The sequence below is a fragment of the Gossypium arboreum genome, chromosome 9 (genome assembly GCF_025698485.1).
Source record: "Gossypium arboreum isolate Shixiya-1 chromosome 9, ASM2569848v2, whole genome shotgun sequence".
Taxonomy (NCBI): domain Eukaryota; kingdom Viridiplantae; phylum Streptophyta; class Magnoliopsida; order Malvales; family Malvaceae; genus Gossypium; species Gossypium arboreum.
The window spans coordinates 88,720,266-88,744,777 of NC_069078.1; the positions used below are offsets into that span (position 1 = coordinate 88,720,266).

The window sequence follows — 24,512 nt, forward strand, 5'->3', positions numbered from 1 at the left end:
GAAGCTCGTTACAGAGAGATATCTGATTCGTAATACACAAAGGTTAGAGTAGTCAAACCCTGAAACAGGGGAGATTTTAAATAATAAACTGTACTAATTGGCTTGACCAAAAATTCTAGAAAAAAATTGGTAAGTAGATATATGAGTATAAATTCAGAGAAAATTTACGGATTTAGATTTCGAGTTTTATAACTCGAGATATGAATTATTTAGCAACTATGACACAGTTGGACAGCTTGTCTGAAAAGTATTATATAAATTATCTAAATTTGGTTAAGTGCTCAAATAAGTTTAGTAGTGCCTTGTGCTCGACTCCGGAAACGGTCTCGGGTAAGGGGCGTTACAAATTTAGTCCCATTTTTATTTAGCTAATTTTGGCAATTTTCCAATTTTTTCCTTATTTCACCCATTTCCTGATTTTTCTCAGCTATTGCCGCCCAAAATATCTCCTTTGGGCTTATTTTCACTTTAGGTCCTTCCTCATTTGACAATTGAGCTATTTAATCCTTTTAGCAACTTTTACACATTTTCCAATTTAATCCTTTTTATTTAATTGACCACCCAAACGTCAAAATTTTCTAACGAAATTTTAATACTACCTTATTGACATTCCGTAAATATTTATAAAAATATTTATGGCTCGGTTTATAACATCGAGATCTTGATACCTCTTTTTCTCAATTTCTTGACCAAATAAATCTTTATAAAACACAATTTACTATTCCAAAAATCTTTTAAAAACTACATTTGGCTCGTAAATATTAAATAATATAATCTAATAGTTCATTTGTCGAATTTGATGGTCTCGAACCACTATTTTTAACATCGTTGAAATTCAGGCTATTACAATACAAACACCAAAGCCATATAATATAAAGATATACTAAAAAAATGATTTTATCATCACCAAAAGATGAAGTTTCATATATATATAAAAGGGAATATTTAATAAATCATAAAGCAAAAAGTATTTTAAAATAAAGAATCTATTAAAATAATAAGTGTATTGATACATATACATATAAATTTAAAAGAGAGTACATGCAAATTTATATAAAATGATAATGTACATAGGGCTAAATTAACTTTGTTATAAATTATAATGGATTGAAGAATATGCTTACATATGCATGAAGAAAACTATATATGTAAAATATATGGGTTTGGTAATGTATAGATTAAATATGGTATCGACAAATACATATACATATAAGGATAATAGCTTAAAAGATATTATATAGGATTATATATATATATAAAAATACAAGAATAAATTTAAGAGAAATTATGTGTATAAAATGACATAAGGTTAATAATGTGCCTAAAAAAATGAATTATAAAGTGAAAATAATAAAAAATAAAATAAAAGGGACTTAATTAAAATTAAACTAAAACACAAAAGGGTGACTTGAAAATAAATCATTAATGATAAAAGGGTCAAAAGGTAAAGTGAGCAATTTCGCAGGGGCTCAAACTGGAAATATTCCAGGCTCCCAAAACGCAGCACACCAGCGCGGACTAAAATGTAAACACGCGCAAATTAATGGGCCAATTTAAAAGAAACGAAGCGGAACAGATAGGGCGCGATTGAATGCGCACGTGAAAGAGGAGGACCAAGCCTGCAAATAACCCATTTGCAGCGAGAAGGCACGGGTCCGGGTCTTGGAGCGGGTTGATGCGTGGAACCTTCCCCTTTGGAACGGCGCTGTTTCGCTGCATGCTTAAAACCTCAAACAAATGAATGGCATTTTGCCATTTCTCCAAGCTGCAAACTGAATACCCAATTGTTAGGGTTTCGGCGCAGCAACCTGCATTACCCAGGGCTATTCAATCGTCAGTTCACCATCAAAATTGGTGAGTGACGCAGAAGCCTCTTTGTTTCCATCAGAATCGACGCTTAAAAACCATTTCCCTTCGCATCTCTAACCCCGACTTCGACGGAGAAGACGAAGAATTCATTAATGCATCCGCGAAGGTAAGTTTCTCGCTTCTCTTTCTTCCCTTTTTTAAAAGTTCTAAAGAAGGCAAGATATACCCGAAAAAGAAAAGAAAAAAAATATTGAAGACGAAGAAGATTCAAAAATCACCTTCTTTGCTTTGTATTGTTTTTGTATTCTCTTTCTCCTATCCGTTTTTTTTGTAACCCTTACAGATATTAAGAACTATGGCTTTATAGCCGAAAAGAAAAAAAAAAAGGAAAATAAATTCCAAATACAATTTTCGCTCCCTTCTATTTGCTGTTCTGCCATTTTTGTTTGTATTTGCCGTTGTGTTCGTCCTTCTTGCAGGTACGGGGTGCGTTGGCATCGTACAAAGACTGTGCTGGCGTACAAAGGCTGTTGACGTGGAGGCACGAACGTTGTACGGCGCCTGGAGGCTGCTGGGGTTGTTGCGGTGCAAGCCAAGGCTACTAGGGTTTCTGCCTTGGCTCTTGTTTTATACATTGGGCCTATTGGGCCTGTATTTGGGTCCTGGGTTTTAAAAATAGGTCTAAGTTATGTAATTGGGTTTGGGCTATGTAATTGGACTTTAAACATTTAATGGACTGTTATAATTTTATTTATTTTATGTTTATGGTTTTTTTGGTTTATTTTTTGGTTTATTTTGTGTTTGCATGGGCCGGGCAAATTAGCCTGCTTACAGACCTAAAATATGGGCTTAATTTTGAACCAACCTTGATCAAATTAGAAAAAATATTGGGCTTGGCCCAGCCCACCAACATATAATTTTCATTTTTAAAAAATATAATTTATGTGATATATTTTTCCAACTTTACTCGCTGGGATCCTTGTTGAATAGGATTCATCAAATTTGTATCGAAAAATAAAACGATATTTTGGATTTAAATATTTTTATAATAAAAATATTATTATTTATAGAACAAAACAATTAGATATTAGAGGTTGATATTTGAGTTTAAAGCTTAATTACTAAGCTGGGTGGGTCATGGGTTTCAAACTTTTTGTTTAAAGCACACTAATTTTTTAAATTAGTTTTTTTTTCTAGTGCATATTTTGGAAATCATATTTATTTCTAAATATTCTCAATTTTCAAATAGATATTCAAGCGCTTTGATGGTTAATCTTACTCTTGAATAGATCTATACATTATATATATTTGCAATTTGATTAAAATTTGAAATTATGGAATGTGTCTTGTATTTTTGGACAAAAAAAAGTCGTTGACGTTCCGATAACGCAACATATGACGTCACGACATGGTGACATATTCTCACATAAACCTAATTTCTTCTTTAGTTAAACTCTGCCCAATCGAACTCTAATTAATTTGGGATATTTTAATCATATCTGACCCCTGAATTTGGCTTATAAAAAGGTCTTTAGTAACCCTAGAATAGTGAATGAAAAATACAACATACAATTAAAAAATAAGAGAACTTTGTATTCTAGTCAAAGGGTTTTATATTTGGGGTTCAAGATTTGTTTTTTATTAACTCTATCTTATACTTTTCAGATTACTTTCTCATAGTGAAGTTTCTTTTGTCCATAATTTTTTATTTTCTTAATTGAGGGTGTTTCAAGTAAATATTTGTGTATTCAATTTTCTCTATTTTCTTGTTCGTTATTTATACAAGTCGACCCTCAACAAAAATTCTCATCCTAACCTCTTGAATTCATGTCACAAATTGAAATTATACTATTTTAACACTTTTAAAGGAACCCGTGAGTACTTAAAGGAGATAATTTCAAATTATATTCGAATTACAAAATTTCAGCATCTCAAACTACAACCTCCTTGAAAAATATAAAATAAAAACATTATTCATTTGGCTTATTTATGGTGAGTAAAAGTATTCATGCATTAATTATGCCAAAGTGCAGTTTTAATATATTTTCAAAACTCATTTTACTATTAAAAATATATTTTAATTATTTAAATTGAATTTTAGCCAAAGCCGCTTAAGATACGAAAATCCTTATTCAAGTCGAGGTGAACCCGACTGTTGGGCAGATCTAATGGTGAGGCATGCTTGTGTTCATCCATGGTGCAGTAAAAAGTACTGGCAAAATATTCATCTTGTCTAAAGAGTGATGGAATTTATTCCATTTTATCTTAAAATAGAAAAAGATACCTACCTTTTTTTGTCCTGTTTTAAAAGTTTTTAGGGTTTGGTTTTTTCGATTCGATTTATCAAAATAACTGGTTTACCGTTTAAAATATAATATATTAATATAATTAAATTTAAATAAAATTATTTTTGATATTATTAAATATTACATCAAAAGATAAATTAAAAAAAATTCAAACCCAGCCCTAATCCGGATTTATCAAACCGGATGCATAACTCAACTCTTGAGGGATCTATTTTCAAAAATTTATTTTTAATTTGAAAAGAAAAAGAGAGAATAATTAGTGCATTGGTGCTCAATTCATATGATGATCATTTGATCGAAGTTGGTGCAGGCAAAAACAAATAAATAAATAAAATGGTCCCAAAAGGTCAAAACAGTAAAAAAAAAGGTCTCATAGTGATTTTTTTTTTAAAAAGTAAAAAATAAAAAAAATGTACTGAGATACTTATGTATGGATAACTTGGCATCAAAGCTACTTCCTCGATATGCTATGGTTTTCTCAAGTTTTTCGTAAATTAATAAAATTATTGTTTATTTTTATATAAATTTTATATTTTTATCTCATGTTTCTGAATGGATCAGACTTGTGTATAATATTAACACTATATATAATTGTTCAAGTTTAATATAATTCAAAATATGTGTATTAAATTTTATTTTATATTCATCCACAAAATTTTGAATTTAACCATTAACATTTTAAAAGATTTAAATTGTTGTTTTTGACATAAATATCGATTGAAAATTTAAAATTTTAAACATGGTAATTTACGTACACTTCATGCTAATATTTTTATTTGTTTGAATATGTTTATTATTTTAATTATTTGTTACCGTATCATATAAGATAAATAATGTCATGTCAACATAAAATATACATCACTATCACTCAAATTGTCACGCTAACATAATAAAAAAAGTTTAATATTTTAGTAAAATGTTTCTATTAAATAATAATGATTTGATTTTAAAAAATTAATAATCCAATTTAGTTAAAAGAATAAGAGTGAAATTGACCAAAAATAATATAAATATGAGTAACTAAATTTATTATTATATTATATATATATAAATCTTACAGTAAAATATCTTATTATATACATTTGGGAAGTTAATATTTTTACATAAATGGTGTTAATTTAAACAAAAATAAAGATATTTGAAATAGTAATATTATAATTAATTAATTATTATCAATGAATATGGCTAATTGAAAATGGTTCAGAAAAGCAAATAGATTTGGAAAAGTTAAATACTTTTTACATAAATAATATATTTAAAATAATGTTTTGGAAGTTTAGTATATATAAAATAATAGATATTGGATTTATGATTTTTTTTAAAATTTGAAGTCGTACAAAATAGAGAACTTTTTGTCAGAAACTGACATTCTATTCTAATATTTAAAATTCAAAAAGGATATTTTTAAAAAAGTAATTAAAAAACATTAAATAATACCGTAGTTGGATCGAGCATCATGACATCACTACGCATTTTTTTTTTCCATCACACATCTACATCCAACGGCTCAAACTTCAAAACACCCAAAAAGGAAAACACAGATATCAACCACACCCAATCGAAGTCCCCTTTATTTTTTTTATCTACTTTTCTTTTTTTAAATGTTATTTATATATATATTTAAAAAAATTTAAAACATGTGTTGAGAATTTCCATCACAAGTGTGGAAAGCACATCTTCTAAGTGGGACCCACACTTTTTTTTTTCCCCTTCCGACCATGATAATTATTAATTGGTTAATTAATTTCATAATTACTTTTGTAGCTACAAAATATCAAAATTTTCACATTACTTTTGTTTACAATATCAATTGTAATTCAGGTGTTAATAAGGTGACAATCGGATGGGAAAAATTTCATTTAATTCCTCTCATAATATAAATCATTAAAATTATTTTTTAAATTTTTAATAAACAAAAATTTTGTCATATTAGTTCCTCCAAAAAACTAATAACATTATTTGAAATTTTAACATATTTTTAATCGTCACCTCTTTAAAATTTTATAATTTTATTTCCATCTCTTAAATAAAATTTCTAAATTTTGTCTCAAATTATTCTGCGATTAAATCTTGCCGTGGGTCTAGATATATTTATGATTTATTTTTATATACCTTTTAAAAATTATAAATCTAAATAATTATGGTAAAATGAGTTTTTAAAAAAAGATAACCATTTGGGAAATTAATTTTTACCTATCACTCTACGTAAGCCACCGCTTTTTTTCTTTTTTTTTTTCTTTAATTTCCATCAAATTAAACCTTTTTTTTTTCTCCTTCTCTTAAGTCTTTACCTTCTTACACAAATTAAGTTTTTTTTTCTTCGATTTGTTGATCCACCACTTTGGTTTCGATTTTTGTCTTTAATGGTCATTTGAAATCATATATAGAGAGAGAAGCTAAAGCAAAAGGATTTGAAGTGGGGAAGAAGAAAGGAGTTGGTAAAGATTGGTTTTTAACCGAGAAAATACACAAAAAGGATGGTTTTTTTTTTCCTTCTGTTTTGGGAAGTAATTCTTGAACAATTATCTTTAATTTTGGGTTTTTAATTCTGGGTTTTATTTGAATTTTCTTGGGTATTTCTTTTTCTTTTCTTTTTTTTGGATTATGGGTGGGTGTTTTCCTTGTTTTGGATCATCTAACAAGGAAGCTAATAACAATAACAATAATGGTGGAACCACAGTTAAAGAACTGAGCAAGAAGGATTCAACTAAAGATAGCTCAGTTCCACAGTCTCAACATGTTAATAGAGGTAAAAAAATGTTTTTTTCCTTCATTTTCTTAGCTAAACTGATGCTTTTAATTTTTTTTTTGGTGATTAAATTGCTAGTTTGATCTGATAACATTATGTTTGTTTTAGGGTTTCTTTAGGGTTCTTTGATGAATTCGTTAGTTTGAATTTTAGTATTTTAGACCCGTAATTGTTTAGATTAAATGCTAGTAAATGCATTTTGAGTGAGAATTTAGAATATTCAATTGAATACAGTAAAAAAAAATAAAGGTTAAAAGAATTGCTGGTGATTTTGCAATTTTTTTGATGTCGAAAAGTAATAAATTTTAGGATTATAGACAAGCATTTTGAGACTTTTATTATTGTGGTTGAACAGATAAATCGAAATCTCGAAATGGTTCTGATTCTAAGAGGGAGCTACCTGTAGTGCCTAAAGATGGACCAATGGCGAATATTGCAGCACAAACATTCACTTTCCGAGAGCTTGCCGCCGCTACAAAGAACTTTAGACCGGAATGTCTATTAGGAGAAGGTGGTTTTGGACGTGTTTATAAAGGCCGGTTGGAGAGTACAGGACAGGTTCGTAATGGTTGCTTTAAATAGATGTTAATGACCATAACATAAGATTTGTAATACTTATTTTTAATTACGGGTTTGACAGGTTGTTGCTGTCAAACAGCTCGATAGAAACGGCCTACAGGGAAATAGAGAATTTCTAGTCGAAGTTCTTATGCTTAGCCTCTTGCACCACCCAAACCTCGTCAACTTGATTGGTTATTGTGCTGACGGAGACCAACGCCTCCTTGTTTACAAGTTTATGCCTTTGGGTTCATTGGAGGATCACTTACACGGTAATGGTGGTATTCATAATACTTGCAGTCCTCTAGCTTTTGGTTTTTTATTGCACTGTCAATTTGGAAACTGAAAGACACTAGGATTTATTGATGAAGCTTCATATTGACTTTGGTTGAACCATATTTTCCTTATAGAATTGTAATCGTAGCAAGAATGGTTTTTGTTTCAATGCAAAACTGACCTATTGCTGATTGACCTTGGCTTCATTTATGCTGCTAGACAAATATGTAACCAGAAATTCCGTTGCTTTGGTGCTCATTTTCTTCCTCCAAGCTTTTATGTCTGTTTTCTTTTACATCCCACATGAGAAAAACTTTTAAATTGTGTTCCTGATATTCTATTGTATTTAAGGTTGCGCACTCAAGATATGTTGTTTTGTCTTCAGTGGCATTTTACACTCATTTCATTAATGTGATATAAGGTTTGTATTAGAAAATCTTGTTTTTGGTATACCTCGATGGTTACTGTGTTTCAATTTTGTTTCAGATCTTCCACCGGACAAGGAACCTTTGGACTGGAATACAAGAATGAAGATTGCAGCCGGTGCAGCCAAGGGATTGGAATACTTGCACGATAAAGCTAATCCTCCTGTTATATATAGGGACTTGAAATCATCCAACATCCTTCTTCATGAAGGATTTCACCCTAAATTATCGGATTTCGGGCTTGCAAAACTGGGACCCGTCGGCGACAAAACCCATGTGTCTACACGAGTGATGGGTACTTATGGTTATTGTGCGCCGGAATACGCGATGACCGGCCAACTTACCCTAAAGTCTGATGTGTATAGTTTCGGTGTGGTCTTTCTTGAGCTTATCACGGGGCGCAAGGCCATTGATAATACACGTGCTCATGGAGAGCATAATCTCGTTGCATGGGTAAGTATCTTTCTCTTCTGCCTGCCATGATTCCAAATTCCAACATCTTATGCTTATTTATGCAGAATGAGTGTCGTATTTTATTTCATTTGTAGGCACGGCCACTTTTCAAAGACCGTAGGAAGTTCCCAAAAATGGCTGACCCGTTACTCCAAGGTCATTATCCAATGCGAGGCTTGTACCAAGCTCTTGCAGTTGCTGCAATGTGTTTACAAGAACAAGCTGCTACAAGACCTCTAATAGGCGATGTTGTGACAGCCCTTACATACTTGGCATCACAAACCTACGACCCAAATGCTCCTGGCAATCAAAGTAACAGAGTTGGTCCATCGATTCCAAGACCCAAGGAAGATGGATTGGACAGCCCGAAAGAGCACAGCCATAGAAACTCACCTGATTACAGGAAGAGGAATCACGCTAGGGAATCAAGCACTGGAGAAGAGTTAGGTAGGAACGAAACCAGTGGTGGATCAGGAAGGAAATGGGGTTTAGATGATTCAGAACGGCACGAGTCTCACAGAGACAACCCTCTGAATACTTCAAGACCAAGGGAACGTAATCGTGACCTTGACAGGGAACGCGCCGTTGCAGAGGCTAAAGTATGGGGTGAGAATTTGAGGGAGAAAAAACGAGCAAACGCAATGGGAAGCTTTGATGGTACAAACGACTAGTGTTGCTGAAATCCTTTCCATTTTGCTCTTTCGATGAAAAAACTACATATTGCATCATTTCAAGGATCGTCAAACGTGGAATCCTTACTTCAAGTCTCCATTTCTACCTGTCATCCAAACTTCAACTGTTGTTTGCTTTTGTCCTATAATCATTCTTGTAGTTAAGGGAAGAAACACCACAAAGACAGGACCAAGAGCGGTTGATCAGTTTCGGGGATTAACAGGTAATGTTGGTACTTGTATGCAACATGTTAATCTATGTTTCTAGGGCCTTTTTATGTTTTAGATTCATGTTGCAGGAGATATTGAGATTCATGTGGGTTTTGTATGGGATGTCTCTCAATTGGCGTTTGCATCTTTTGTAATGGTACAGTTCTTTCTTATGTATGGATGTGTGAGCTCTGTTTTCAGCTTATACAAAGAGTTTTCATCATTATGTTAACAGCGGCAAACAAGTTGATCATCATAAATTCATAATCATCCTTTGTACCGTAAACTGTCGTTTTCTGATTATCATGGTTATCAATGGCGAACTAGTTGGATCGCTGTCGTTGACTATAAACGATAGCAAGAAAAACTAAAAACCCAACTCAAACCGGACAATTTATAACATCCAAATTTTATATTTTTATAATGTAAAAATAAATACTTCATATTTAAAATAATAAAAATAATTTAAAATTCTTGAAATTTTATTGTTTTTAAAAATACATATGAAAATGAAATAATATTCAAAAGTTATAAAATAAACTTTATTTTAATAAAATAAACCAAATTATAAACAGTTCAAAAAATTCAAAAAACCAGATCAAACCAACATTACCCCTAATCAATGTTAAACAATTAAAATTTTCAAAACAAATTGAGTTGAAGTTTTATGATAAAATCAAGTTAAATAAAATTAGAAATAAGATGAAAATTAACGAGTTCAATCCCTTGATAAATGAATTGGGCAAAATCCATACTTCTTCCTCTTCTAGTATTTATTATCATAGAAGAGGGACATGGTTACTGTTCTTAAAAAAATGACCTTAGTAGTATACTCTCATTTATACAACTTCCATAACCTAATAATCAAAGATATTAATTAGACCTTTCAAGGAGTGCGGGATAATAAGTTCTGTTGAATAATTCTAAAGTCAAGTCCATACAAAAAGTCGAGAATTATACCCTAGTCCGAAACAATCTGAGGCTTTTCATTTCCTCTTTTTTCCCTGCAAATTGAGATGAATACCACTTTAATATTAAAGGATATAAAGAAACAAAGTTCATCACCAAATTCTAAAAAGTTCCAGTAAGAAACGAACCGAGATCACGTAATCATCCATTGATAGCTGTTTTGGTTTCTTCGGTTGAGCAGGACTCTCAATCGGCTGCCTCCCACCTCGCTTAGATGGTGTCATGTTCTGAAAAAAAAACAACTAGAATAAACATAGTAACCCATGAAATATATCTCTTTAAAGACAAAAGCAAGATATATTGAACCTTGGCAAGTTTCTTCTCCTTGCGGGCTTGTCGCTCCCTCTCGTCATATTCTTGATTTTCCTTCTCAACCAACCGGATGAGGGTATCGCATCTCCTTGCCAGCTCTTGAGTTGTCCGTGACTTAACGAACCAATCAAATCGAAACAAAGGAGACATTCTGAATGCTGCCTTCAATTCCTCCCAATTCCCATATCCAAGCTTGTGAACCATACATATCTGTTTTATATATGATGCACAGGCATAAATAACACAAATAAAACTAAGGTGAACCCAAAAATAAATCATGTGACGGAAAAGATTAAAAGACACACCATGAACCGATCACATTCTTCATTGTACAGCTTCCCTTTGTTTTGACCATACTGGATCTTCATTTCCAGCCATGGATTCTTGTAGCGATCCAATTTCTTGCCAATTGCTTTCTTGATCTCATCTTTTCTAGAGATTCTGGCTTCCCCTCTTTCAATGTTCTTTATTATCCTATCATAATCTGTTGTATAATAAAACTCACTAATTAATATAGCATTTAAATCTTGTGCATTATTCACATTCGTATGTTTACTTCAAATCATTTTAAAGAAAGCTAGGGAAACAATTACAGGCACATGAAACCAACCCAAACAAGGTAAAAAATAGCATGGTATCAGTATCACTTGCCATTTAACTCCTTGTATCGTTCTTTAAAAACTTTAGCATATCGTTGAACTTCCTCCTCAGTTTTGCCTTCCATTTCTGAAGCAATACTTTTTATATCATTTCGTCCATACTTCTCACAAGCTCTTATGAAAGTATTGAAATCTCTTCTGCTCCATGAAGAAAACCCCTGATGCACTCAAAAATTAAGTTCAAGTAATCTATAATATGAACATAGCAAACACTGCATTCTACTCACCTCTTCTAATAGTTGTTCCTTTTCTTCCAATTCTTCAGCAGTTAGTGGATCTCCACCTTCTAGATAAAAGAGCCTTGGTCAAATAGGCACAAAGAAGATCGCGTAACATAAAGCAACGGCTTATATGGGAAAAGTACAATACCTTCAGGTTCAGCCTCATCAATTGAATCCTTTATCTGATTCTTCTGATGGGTTTGCTGATTTTAATGTGTAAAAAATTAAATCAGAAAATGAATCACAACAAAGAAGGAATTGATGGATGCAGTATATGGAAATTTGTATTTGCTCTATGTATTCATACCATAAGATAGCGCACTTCTTTCTCATACAAGTCACTTAGCCTCTGAGTGTTAAAAAACTGGAAATCATGCCTGAGAAATTGAAATATTTTATTAGCTACAATATCTAACAAAGCAACGTAATTAACAAAATATAAGTTTCAGAAAGGGCTTACAGTTGAGGCATGCGAGGAATTCGAGGTTCCTTTGGTTTTGCTGGACCACCTTGGCGCAGGGTTTGTTTAAAGTACTCAGATTCTGAGTAACTGATTAAAGGAAATGAGAAATACAAGTCAAATACGGATAAAAGATGAGCAATGCAAACTTTAAGTAGAAATGCTGAAAAAGGAGACTTACTTCCGCTTTCGCTCTCTTTTTGGAGGCTCAATCCAATTTTCAGTTGCAATTTTCTTGAAGTCAAACTTGTTTTCATCCTTTATCCAGAAGAAGCAAAAGCACCAGGCATCAATAAAGGGCAATGTAAATCACTAGACTTAGAAGAAATCAAACAGAAAGATTACGGATAAGATGCGAGAAGGATGCTTTTACCTTTTCATCATCAAAATCATACAATTCAGCAGCTACAGAGACAGAAGAATGTCAGAAACCAAATGATTGTTTATAAGAACATTAAATAAAATAAAACACAGAAAGCAAGAGAGGCATACTATCATCCATCTTAAATTTAATAGCATCCTCTGTAAATTTCTTCATCTTGGCATCAAGTTCAGCTGTTGCTGCTTCTCCTTTGGCAATGATTCTATCAATGTCTTCATCTGTAATTGTGCTATCCTTGGAACTAAAGACCATTTCAGCACCAAATCTCACCATTTGAAGCAACTCATCTTTGTTAACAGCTGCATAAAACAAGATGTTGAAATGATACAGATATATGCTCGCAGAGAATTATTGCATCAAGAAAAATAATTGCAATGCAAAGGAACTTCTTACTCTTCTGCTCTGCTAATCGTCCTTGTTGAATAACCAGAGCATCTAGGGCAAGCTTTTTGTAGGCCCTCTCTATCACCTTTTCCTCAATAGTGTACTGTTCCATAATAAACAAAAAAAATAAGTCTACTTTAGCATAGAGTAACTTCTCAACTGGCATACAATGAGAATTTTCAGACCTCCGTGCAAAAGCGAAACACTTGAACTTCCTTCTTTTGACCAATTCTATGAGCACGATCCTGTGCTTGCAGATCAACTTGTGGATTCCTGCAAGGTTCCCCTTGTATCACCAATCCAACAAGGTATAAGAAAATATATATATAATAAATGATGGAAGATGCTTACCAGTCACTATCATAAAGGATGACAACATCTGCTGTAGCAAGATTAATACCAAGACCTCCAGCTCTAGTTGATAACAAGAAAACAAATTTCTCACTTCCTGGCTTATTAAAGGCTTCAATAGAAGCATCACGGTCTTCTCCACCCGTATTACCATCAATCCGACAATACAGGTACCCACGGAACATCAAATAATCTTCAAGAATATCCAGCAACCTTGTCATCTGAATACAATAAATTCCCACGGAAAAATCACAAATACAGAACTTGGAAAATAAAGGGAAGCATCAAACAATGAAAATTATGTAAATAAAATAAATTAGAAGAAAATCACAAGGAAAGGTAGAGCAATAACTGGCACCTTCATATACACTGCAGAGGTATCTATTATATGCAAATGGAGAATTTTAGGCAACCCTCAAAATTACCTGAGAAAATATCAGAACTCTAGAATCACGCTCCTTTAGCTTTGGCAGTAGCTTGTCCAAGAGAACCATTTTGCCTGGAAATAAATAGTAAGATCATCTTTCATTTATCAAAATTTGATTCAATATGTTCCGGGAAGTAAATTTACCAGCATTGGTTATAAGATGGTCCCCTGTAGTATATGGAGGTCCAGGTTCAGCACCTTGAAAAAGATATGGGTGATTACAGCATTTACGCAGCTGCATTGCAATGTTCAGAAGACGCTTACGCTCTCCACCAGCATTAACAACTTCAAGATCTTTTTGCAGCAAAGCCCTGTAGTAATGTTTCTGCATCTGGGACATTCCTACTTTCAGGATAGTTTCCTTTTTGGGAGGCAAACCTTTTTCAACATCTGATTTCAATCTTCGAAGGAGAAATGGCCGAAGAACCTAAAGATTCAGGACAAGAATCTTAGTTATTTGTACAAAAACATAGGCCAGCCATGAGTAGATATAAGATTTTTAACTTGCCTTGTGAAGTTGTTGAACAACTTCCTGCTCGTCATTTTCACCAGAAATCTGAAACCACTCATCAAAAGTTTCAGCCGAACTAAAAATCTCTGGCAGTAGAAAGTTAAGAAGAGCCCAGAGCTCATGGAGATTATTCTGCACAAAAAATACCAAGATTATTACGTGTGCAAGTAATCAACAATACAAAGAATTATCAAAATCTTTTCAGTTGGCAACAAAAACTTATCCAAACAAGGAGGCATGATACATGATCAATCAAATATTAAACTTAAACAAGTTCGGTACCAGAAAATGGCATAGGTATTTAGAGGGCAACTGAGCAAAGCAGATGTCATGAATGGAATGAGACTAAAAGACTCAGTAAGCACTTCCATAGCAAATAACATTGAACTCATACCTGAAGTGGAGTACCAGTAATAAGAAGACGGTAATTAGTGTTGTAGAGCCTCATTGTTTTTGAAAGAAGTGAATTCTCATTCTTGATCCGATGGGCTTCATCAATAACTATATAGCGCCAACTAAAACGGCGCAAGGCAGACTTCTCCTTAATGGCCATCTCAAAACTTGTGACACAGACATCAAACTTTCCAGCAACAAGTAGCTCCTCACGAATGTATCTCTGTAAAAATTAAAAGACATAAGAATCATAATGAAGAGCAAAAATAGTCATCAATGAAGCATGCACAAAGCAACTTACTCTTTCTTCAGGATTCCCAAGAAATTTTACAGTTCGCAGGACTGGGCAGAATCGACGAATTTCATTCACCCAGTTACCGAGAGTTGATTTTGGAGCAACAACCATGTGAGGGCCAGTAATTCCCCGGTACTCATGCAGATAGCCCAATAAAGAAATAGTTTGCAAAGTTTTCCCAAGACCCTTTTGTTAAAAAATATTAGTAAACAAACATCAGCTAATAACATATGACAAGATTATTGCGATATGCAAACTATTAAAATCCATGGCTATGACACATACCATTTCATCAGCAAGAATTCCATTTATACCATTCTCATACAGTCGTATAAGCCAATTTAAACCAGCAAGTTGGTAGTCTCTCATTTTTCCTTGAATACCTGACAAGTGAGGAAAGAAAAAAGCAAAGAACATAAAAAAGAGTTAAGAAACCAGTTGAACTGAGTTTTCCAACTGAGGGTTTCACAGAGAATTTACAAGTAGGTTGAGTGACCAATCGCGTGTTTCCAGACAAACCATCTTCTTCCTCCTTGAGGTACTCTTCATCTTCTTCCTCCTCGGTTACTTTTGATGAATGACGTCCCCTAAATTTAACAAGTGAAAGAAACCATTAAAAACCAAATAGAAAACAACACCCATCACTTCCAAGTTACAATAAGTAATATCATAAAAGCACCACAATCACGAGAAATCACCATTTCAACACCCTTAACAAAAAGAAGAACATGCATACCTTCCTTTCACCTTCTTTTGCGATGATGATTGTTCACCTTTAGAAAAATGAGCAAACAACTCCGTCTGCTGCAAAAGATACTTCAAACGCCCCTTCCCCTTGTTATTCTACAATTAAACCAAACATCATCAGCCCATGAATTACACATCAAATTAATAGAAATGAAACTTTTTCCCTATAATATGCACCATATCAGCATCAATGGCGGCATTTTGAGCATCCAATATTTCCTGAATCTTCTGCTTCTTTAGTTTCTCCATTTCTTTTAACCTCTCCTTTTCTCGCTTACTAATATCTGGTTCAGCCCCGTTAGACTCATACTACAAAGGAAAAAATACTCTCAAAACTCATAAAATATAAAATATAAACAATGAAGATGTTCTCAGCAGCTTACTAAAAATCCTAGAAGCAAAAATCATATTAAAGTGTAAATACTAAAATCTTAAAAAATATTCAGTTATCAGCAGACCTTAACTACAAATAACCAAAAAAATAAAGCTAGATCAAACAATTAAAATTAATAAAAATTCGAAAGCAACATAAGGGGAAATCCATAAAATTACCTACAAATAATCAAAATGAAGTGCAAACACTAAAAACTTAAAGAGCATATTTTCAATTCTTGGCAGAAAGCTAGATCGAACAACTAAAAATCATTAAAAAAAATCGAACACGAAATAAGGGGGGAAATAGTAAAACTACCTCGTAAGCATCATCCGCGTTTGCATCAGGTGCAGCGTCATCATCTTCGTCTTCATCGGAAGCACCGGCGGAACGAGCGACGGCTTCGAGCTCTTCTTCATCGTCTTCATCGCCGTTGATCTGATCGTCAATCCTCTCTTCTTCCGATGAACTGGAACCATCGGATAATGCTTCATCGGACGACGTCGGTTTCGATAACTTCGCCATCTATTTCTCTCAAACGAAGAGATTTTTTTTTTCCTTTGTGTGTTTTCCCTTTTGTTTTGGCAGAGATCCACTTTTTCGTACATAGAAACGAGGCGCTCCAAAATAAATGGGAGAGAGACGATGTTTGGTGAAATCGTAGCCGTTAGATTTGAGTAAAGTGGAGATCTTAATGTTTTGAAGTGGATCGAGTGTCAAATGAGGAATTTCCCGCCAAGTATAAGGAAATAAGAATTTCCCGCCTAGTTAACCCGCTGACTCGAGGCTCGGGGCGTGAGCCAATCGACTCAATGGGAGAAACATGAAATTTGGGTCGTGCCGTGACAGTTAGTGACTTGGATTCGATGCACTGCGGATGATATTTCGTTCATAGCAAAATTTCCAATCAGACAGATTTTTATTTTAGAATTTTTTTATTGGTTATTAGTTTACATTTTGTTCATCTTGGACATCTGCGCGAATGCAATCAAGCATAATTTGGCGATAAGATGCGAGAATCATATACCTTTTCTAGCATGTCATGCGCACACATCTTGGTAACTCCCTCCGTCTTGACGATTAGTTAAGGTGATGAAAGAAAATAGATAATCGTTAATATGGTGGGTATGATTATTGTTCCACAGTTTAGTTTTGATTTTGGTTCCTGAATCCACAGGAAATATTATAGTAATCCAATGTTTTATCCATCCCAAAATAGTTAGTATTGTAGAAATCAACGTACCGTTTTTATTTTGGTATTGTTATGTACCTTTTTTATTTTGGTATTGCTATGTGATGTTTTGAGTTTATCAATAGTTTTAAAATTTTTCAAATATATATATTTATAATCTAATTTTTTATTTCTTAATAAATTATATATATTTAAATATTTTTAATATATAGTCTGATTTTTAATTTATTTCGTAATTATATGTTATTTTGATAAAAATAAATGATATGTTATATATACATCCAAATATATCTTTATTATATCTTTGAAAATATATTTATACCTAAATATAAGTTTTAAAATTATTAATTAAGTTGAATAATTTAATATTGTTTATTTTTATTTTAAATTTATATTATTCAAAAGGATTCATCCACACATTAAAATCATGCTTTAATTTTGTTATAATATTATTGTTTTGTATGCTTTAAAAATATAAATTTCAAATTGATCCGCACATTAAAATCGTGTTTTAATTTTGTTATAATATTATTATTTTTGTATGCTTTAAAAATATAAATTTCAACAATAATGTTATACTAATTTTAAATTAATTATAAAAATGTTATGACGAGAACAGATATTTAAACATGCAAAATATACTAAATTACAATGAAAAGAAAAATAAAATCATATTGTCTCAAGTTTACATTTCCAGTTGCCAAAAGAAAATTAATTCTTAACACAGAACCATCGACCACGGTTGGGGACGAACGCAAAACCTTTTGATACGAAGTCAAACGCGCTAATCCACCGCGCTATGCGGTCCTCAAGTGGTAAAAGCGGTTATTTTTATTTATTTAACCTTTAAATTCAGCCTGGACAATCTAGTCCAACTCATTTAGATTGGAGTTCAATCGCTTCGTATGTTGCTGGTTTCCAGTTTATATAATTTGAATGTTGGATTATTTTGAGTTTAATTTATTTTAAGATCTAGTCAATTTAGGTTTGGCTATATAAGTTTAAGACTTGAGCTTTTTAAACTCAAGTTATTGTAAGTTCAATTATTTTAGATTTTAATTATTTTGAATTTGAGTTACTTGTAATTTTAATTAATTTAAATTTTCAAGGTCAAACACTTTATATTTTCTAATGCTCTCGAGTTATTTAAGTTTTCTTATACGAGGGTTTAATAAGTATTCTTTTAAGTGTTTTAGGTACAATACAAATAAATATTTGAGTAACCACAAGTATTAAATTATTACAATATAAACCATTTGAGTAATGATAAATAGAATCAAACTATTACAAAATAGTTAAACTAATAACTAGTACAATCCATAATAAAGCCAATAAACTAAACTAAAACCCATGCATGACAACGACACATAATGGACTCAGAGACCCGTGCATATAATTGTGCAAAGTAAATCTCAAATTTGGATGCTTAAGACTCAAAACATTCACCTTTATTAATCATACTTATACCTTATTGGATAAAATACTTCTTATATAAGATTATAAAAAATCTACTCTTTATACACCGGTAGAGGTGTGCATGGGTCGGGTAGGGCTCAACTACAAATTTAGGCCCATTTACTAGGCCCGATCCCGGCCCAAAAAATTGAACTAAAATTTTGCCAAGGCCTAACCTTGCTCGCCCATATTAATTTTTATATAATTTTAAAAATATGTATACTTAAATAACATTAAAATATATGCAACTTAACAAGCAAATGTCTCTAAAATAATAACTCTTTAAAATAATAAAAAATTAACAATAAAATAAGTTTTATACAATATTTAAACAATAAACAAAATAGTATCAACATAATAGTAAAATGATAGTAAAATAAGAGAAAACAATAATAAAATAATATCAAAAATAAAAAATAGATTTTTTATCATTTAGTGAATTCGGGCCAAGCTCGAGCAAAAAATGTATTACTTGAGGCTCGATTCGTTTTTTAAACGGGCCTTATTTTTTTGTCCAAGCCCATTTTTCAGACCTATTTTTTGCCCAAAACCTCCCACATTTCGGGAGGGCCTTCGGGGTCATGCTATACACCGATAAACCTATCACACGTATTTTTGAAGTCAATTTTTGAATTCTATTTTAAATATTCTAGTTAATTTTTCAAACAAGTTAAATGTTTTAGATTTTAATATCAATTGTTTTAACTTTTAAATAGTTTAGTTAAAATTTTAAGTGTTACAAATACAATACAATCAAAGTATAATACATATGTTATCTAATTAATTACAAGTACTAAATTATTACAACACAAACATATTAAAAGTTGGTACAATATAAACTAAAGTCAGTAAATTAGACTAAAATCCACATATCACAATCGAATATTATAATATTCAATTCACATTAGAGGTGTTCATGAGCTGAGTTGAACTTAAGCATGATAGCAACATATTTTAAACTTGCTCAAACCTGACTTGACCAAAGTATAGGTCTAAAATTTTACTCAAGTCCACCTATATTTATAAATAATTAACCTAAACCCATTTTAAACTCACTTATATATTTTGAATTAAAAACACTTTTATTATTTTAAATAATTTTATATATTTGCATTTATTAATATTTTATATGTAATTATTTTAACATTTTTAATATTTATATTATAATATTAAATATTATTAAAATTATATAATATATAGAAATAACATATTATGCATATAAAAATAAGTCGAACTAAACGTTTAACTCATATTTTAAAAGTTTTATTTTTTAAATTTACTTTTCAAATTTAATATTTTCATTTAATTTCTCTTAAATTAAGGTGGATGAATAGTCAAACCCATGAAGAGATAACTTAAAACAATTAAAAATGTGATAAATTAATTATTAAAAAAAGTGATAAATTTAAAGGAAATGAAGGGTTATATTTATAGAAATCGAAATTTCCACCGCCAAAAAAGCAGTAACAAAATAGAGAGCGAAATTTGAATAATGAAAGAGAATGAAAACGAAACAACGCGAAAAAAAATAACTCCCTCGAAGTTCAGATATTGACAATAGCCGATCAAAGGATTCTCCGGCGAAGAAAACCTCAAAGAAGGCAAGTGGCTCTAATAACCAGTAATTTATTATTCGTATCCCCATTGTTTCCTCTGGATTGCGAGCTCAACCCCCCCCCCTGTTTTCGTTTTTGTTGTCATCGCAGATTAATCATAAAAAGGTTTAACCAAATCGTTCGTTTCACTGACTGGAGATGTTTCGCCTAAAATTTCATTGATTTCTCTACGATTTCTGCCATTTCAGATGCCAATTTAAACGGTGAAACCTCACAGATATGAGTAATTCAGGTATTCTTTTTGAAAAAAGAATACGTGGTTTTGAACGGGAATGGATTGCTGGAGGTTGATTAACTGTTAAGTTTTCAATTAATTATTATTCTGAAATTTGAGTTAGAACTCCCGCCAACTTGAAGGTACCACTTTCGCTTTTTTGGATGTCAGCGGGATTTATTTAGTTATTTTGGATCCTCTTTGTGATGCATATTCAAGTTTTCGATCATATGATTTGTGTATTGGGATTGTGCTAACATCAAATTGTCACTTTATTGCACTATCCTAGAGGTGAAAATGCATGCTATTAGAATTCAACTCAAAAAAATTCAAACTTGATTAGATAATTATTGAGCCGATCTCAAGCTTGAACTGCTTGAGTCATCGATCGAACCAAATTCAAGCTTAATAATACTTGGCTTAAACAGTTCATGAGCCTTATCAAACTTTTTCATTTTTAATATATATTTTAAATATTTTTATATTATTAAATTATGTTATTACTCTTAGTATATATTATTAATCTTAAGCTTAATTATCAAGCCGAGTTTGAGCTTGAATAGGTATGAGCTTAATTGAGCATTAGTGCGAAAAGTATTAAACGAGTTTAATCGAGCACGAGCTCAATTATATCTCGAGATGAGCCAAATTCAAACTCAAAAATAGATGTTTGATTGTACTTGAGCTCCAATTTTTTATTCAAGTTTACCGGTATTCAGAGTTGGCTTGGTTGCAGGGACATGCATGTCTACCCACCTTTATTTGTCCTTAACTGATAATTTGATGACACTCTTCTGGTCAATAATTGAATGTCTAAACAACTAAACCATGTGGAATCTGCCTTCGAAGAATTAGTAAACGATAAAGTTTATACATAAAATACTAATTGCATTGAAAGCCATACATTTGGTTTATGCCGTAGTGCAGACCATTTTCAAATGCTTGTCTCATTGCACATTCACGGTCAGGTTACATATTGTAGTTATTTCACCACTTAGGTAAAAACATTATAGAAACTCTTGTATTAGGAGTTAGATTGTATTTTATTTCGTTTACGTAAAAAATAGGCAAATTGATCATTATATGTAAGATCAAAGAGCAAAATTATTATTCCTGTTAAAAATATCATCCATTTCTACTATTGAAAACTAATGTAGCTAATGGAATAGTCAAATAGTTACACGTGGCGTATCAGTATATCTTATGTTGAAGTATAGGAACTAGTTTACCTATTTTTAACTATAAAAATGAATGAAATTTTTAAGAGAATGATCAGTTTGTTTCTTGATGTAACATACAGAGATCAATTTATTTATTTTTTGAGTAAGAGAAATAAAATGCAATCTAACTCTTACTAAAAAGACCTCCATCATAATTTTACTGACGGCTTGAAGAAACTTGTGTGTGGCTGTGGCATGCATTAAGCATAAACTATTAGGTCACACTTTCAAATCCTTTGGCGTTTCATATCTTTGTGTTTAACATAGGTAAAACAAGTCAAGGTAGCACTAACAACATTAATCTGAATTTCTAACATAATGGAACCAAAAGAAAACGTGACTCATGAGTTAGGTATGATTGTGGTGGGGGTGAAACACTAGACAACATTATGATGACTCCTAGAATGCACAATCACAAGCATAAACAACATTTGTTTTTATGTTATCAACTGTTTTTATCCTTGAAGTAAATTAAATAGTTATATGATAGCTATGATAAAAAGGGACAGTGAATGAGGAATGTAAGGCTCTTTTGAGGAGATATTTAGGAAGTTTGAGAAGGGATGGTGACGCCAAATTCAATCTTATAGGCTCTTTTTTTTTGAAGTGGTTTCACAGAGGGGACAAGTTGGGGTCTAGTTGACAGTTAAATCATTAATAGGTCAATAAAACAAAGTGTGACAGTAAATTGATTAGTACTTAACTTAAAGAATGGCAAGAAGGAGATTTTTTTCCCTAGTGATCTATGGTAAAGGAGGAAGAATTAGCTGGATTAATGTAAATGGTTTGGTGCAATCCACAAAACTTTTGTTTGTTTATGAACAAGAGCATGATTAATACCCACTTTTAGGTCCTGGCTCTACATAAGAATAAACTTTTAGGTCCTGGCTGTACATAAAGAGCCGAGATTCGATGTAATCCACAATGATTTAACTTGTTAAATAGTTAAACAATTTTGTTTGTATGTTTTAATCATAGTTACTTTAAAGCAATGTTTAGGATGATAAAAAGAATATTTTGAGTTATCAATGAGAGATTGTGACATAATCATTGAATTTTTGCTTTCTATCAATAAGATTCTTTGTGCTAAAGTATTGATTACTCATCAAGCAAGAGAAATTCAGCTCTTCTTGTTCAGACTGAAATGTTTAGACCATGTTCTTATTCATCTTTTTTTTTTTGTGAGAATATTCTTATACATTATCTCTGATAACATGGTAAAACTGTTGTAGCTAATCATCTCAATGTATAATGCTATGTGTAGAGAAATTAGGCAGCAGAAACAGTCATTTCAGACTTGGTTAACTCAAAATCATGTACGTACTGTGGTGCTGAATCTAAGACAACAACTTTCTCTGATTTATGTTATTCGAATTTTTCATTTTCTCAAATATATTTGACATTTATTTAAATCATTTGCGTTGACTTTTTACACATAACCAAAGGAATATAGTTTACAGAAGAAACAAAAATTACCCATAATTTGCATAATTTCAAGATGGATAATATTATCGGATAAACATTGAATTTATATATTAATTTTGGTTCAATGGTTCATGTATATTAATTTTATATATAAAGTGTCGTGGTTCATATTTATACATAAAATTTTGATTTTAATTTAATTTTACATATTTAAATAAATGAATATATATATTTATTTTCATATTAGATTAACATAGTTGTCTATATATGTAATATATCAATGTAAAATAGTATTAGTTTGATAATATTGTTAGTGATTTGTGAAAATTAAATTAAATTTAAATTATATATATAATTATACAAAATTAAATATAATGTATAAGAATACACATTAAATTAAAATTTATATTTAATTTTGATATTTATCCTAATGAAATCATTTATTGCTACAATGTCATCTTGCCAGCAAAATTTTACCTGTAAAGCACATTGTACAGGAACTGCCGTTTTCGTTCCATTATTATTGGAGTTTTTTCTGAAACAACATTATTGTTGGAGTTATATACTTTGTATGGGGCCATTTTTACTCTTCTTTCCTTTCTTGAGTTAACTTTTGCTAGATAATTTAAGTCAATTGACCGTTTTTTTTTAAAATTTTTTTATTAATGTTCTGCCATGAGATAAACTGATTTTGGTTTGAACCGTGGTTCATGTGAAATTTCAGAATCTGGTTCTGAATTTATTGATGCAGTAATGAAGTATTATTTATTAGATTTGATGAGCTAAAATCGTTTCCTATGCAGGTTAGACTTTAACTGGTATTCTTTCCTACGCCCTTTATCAGGTTTTTTTCCAAATTCTGTTCTTTAAAGTTTAAATTAGTAGGGTGGGTTGGTTATGTTAAAAGATTGAAAAATCCACCTAAGCAATTAATTTCATACTTTAATCGATTAATTGACTTAACATTAGTGGATTCAGTTAATTAAACAGAATTTTTTTTTTCTTTTGCTTCCTTCCTATCATGAGAAATAAAACAAGCATAGGAGGTTGGTTTGGGTTTGATTAACTTTTATCATATTTTATAAATATAAAAAAAATAAATTAGAAGTTAAGTTAACCAGATCAATTATGCATTTCACAACTACTTACCAATTGATTTTATTCACATAATATTTACTTTTATCCATAATCCTTCAAATCTTTAAATTAAAGGAAAAAAAATATTTAAGGGCGTTTGAATCAATGTTCATTTTGTTGCAATGGCAATGACGTGAACTTATTTCAACTAAATACAAAATCAAATTAATTATTGTAATAGGTAAACTATACCCAACGGTACTAAATTATTAGTAAGTTTATATTTTGATCACTCAACTTTAAAAAGTTATAAAATTATTATTGAATTATTCAAATTTTTTCATTTAATTCATTGAGCTATCGAAATTGTCA

General features: G+C 31.4%; 2 protein-coding genes across 9 annotated transcripts in view; one reads left to right on the forward strand and one right to left on the reverse strand.

Moving 5' to 3' along the window:
• Nucleotides 1–6,273: 6,273 nt before the first annotated feature.
• On the forward strand, nt 6,274–9,668 carry LOC108456723 (serine/threonine-protein kinase PBL27-like). The gene is made up of 5 exons (XM_017755346.2): nt 6,274–6,864; nt 7,220–7,422; nt 7,505–7,694; nt 8,185–8,576; nt 8,672–9,668. Exons 1-5 carry the CDS (start codon nt 6,720–6,722, stop codon nt 9,245–9,247), a joined length of 1,506 nt encoding a protein of 501 aa, XP_017610835.1. The 5' UTR covers nt 6,274–6,719; the 3' UTR covers nt 9,248–9,668.
• Nucleotides 9,669–10,166: 498 nt separating this feature from the next.
• Nucleotides 10,167–24,512, reverse strand: part of LOC108456722 (ISWI chromatin-remodeling complex ATPase CHR11-like) — a 75,338-nt gene continuing 60,992 nt past the window's right edge. For 5 of the 8 annotated variants that reach the window (XM_053018746.1, XM_053018743.1, XM_053018745.1 and 2 more), the window contains exons 2-26: nt 16,260–16,545; nt 15,746–15,877; nt 15,558–15,664; nt 15,302–15,408; nt 15,107–15,204; nt 14,828–15,007; nt 14,528–14,749; nt 14,131–14,265; nt 13,767–14,049; nt 13,621–13,694; nt 13,196–13,416; nt 13,030–13,117; nt 12,854–12,947; nt 12,571–12,759; nt 12,452–12,483; nt 12,260–12,336; nt 12,079–12,168; nt 11,926–11,995; nt 11,767–11,821; nt 11,625–11,683; nt 11,390–11,555; nt 11,044–11,222; nt 10,733–10,948; nt 10,555–10,653; nt 10,167–10,461 (exon numbers count right to left, since the gene is read on the reverse strand). In XM_053018746.1, coding sequence (XP_052874706.1) covers nt 10,444–10,461; nt 10,555–10,653; nt 10,733–10,948; nt 11,044–11,222; nt 11,390–11,555; nt 11,625–11,683; nt 11,767–11,821; nt 11,926–11,995; nt 12,079–12,168; nt 12,260–12,336; nt 12,452–12,483; nt 12,571–12,759; nt 12,854–12,947; nt 13,030–13,117; nt 13,196–13,416; nt 13,621–13,694; nt 13,767–14,049; nt 14,131–14,265; nt 14,528–14,749; nt 14,828–15,007; nt 15,107–15,204; nt 15,302–15,408; nt 15,558–15,664; nt 15,746–15,877; nt 16,260–16,466 — 3,198 coding nt within the window. In that variant the 5' untranslated portion in view covers nt 16,467–16,545 and the 3' untranslated portion in view covers nt 10,167–10,443. Of the gene's footprint in view, nt 10,462–10,554; nt 10,654–10,732; nt 10,949–11,043; nt 11,223–11,389; nt 11,556–11,624; nt 11,684–11,766; nt 11,822–11,925; nt 11,996–12,078; nt 12,169–12,259; nt 12,337–12,451; nt 12,484–12,570; nt 12,760–12,853; nt 12,948–13,029; nt 13,118–13,195; nt 13,417–13,620; nt 13,695–13,766; nt 14,050–14,130; nt 14,266–14,527; nt 14,750–14,827; nt 15,008–15,106; nt 15,205–15,301; nt 15,409–15,557; nt 15,665–15,745; nt 15,878–16,259; nt 16,546–20,259; nt 20,274–24,512 lie in introns of those variants that run through there. The other 3 variants (XM_053018742.1, XM_017755345.2, XM_017755344.2) reach the window with 3 other exon arrangements.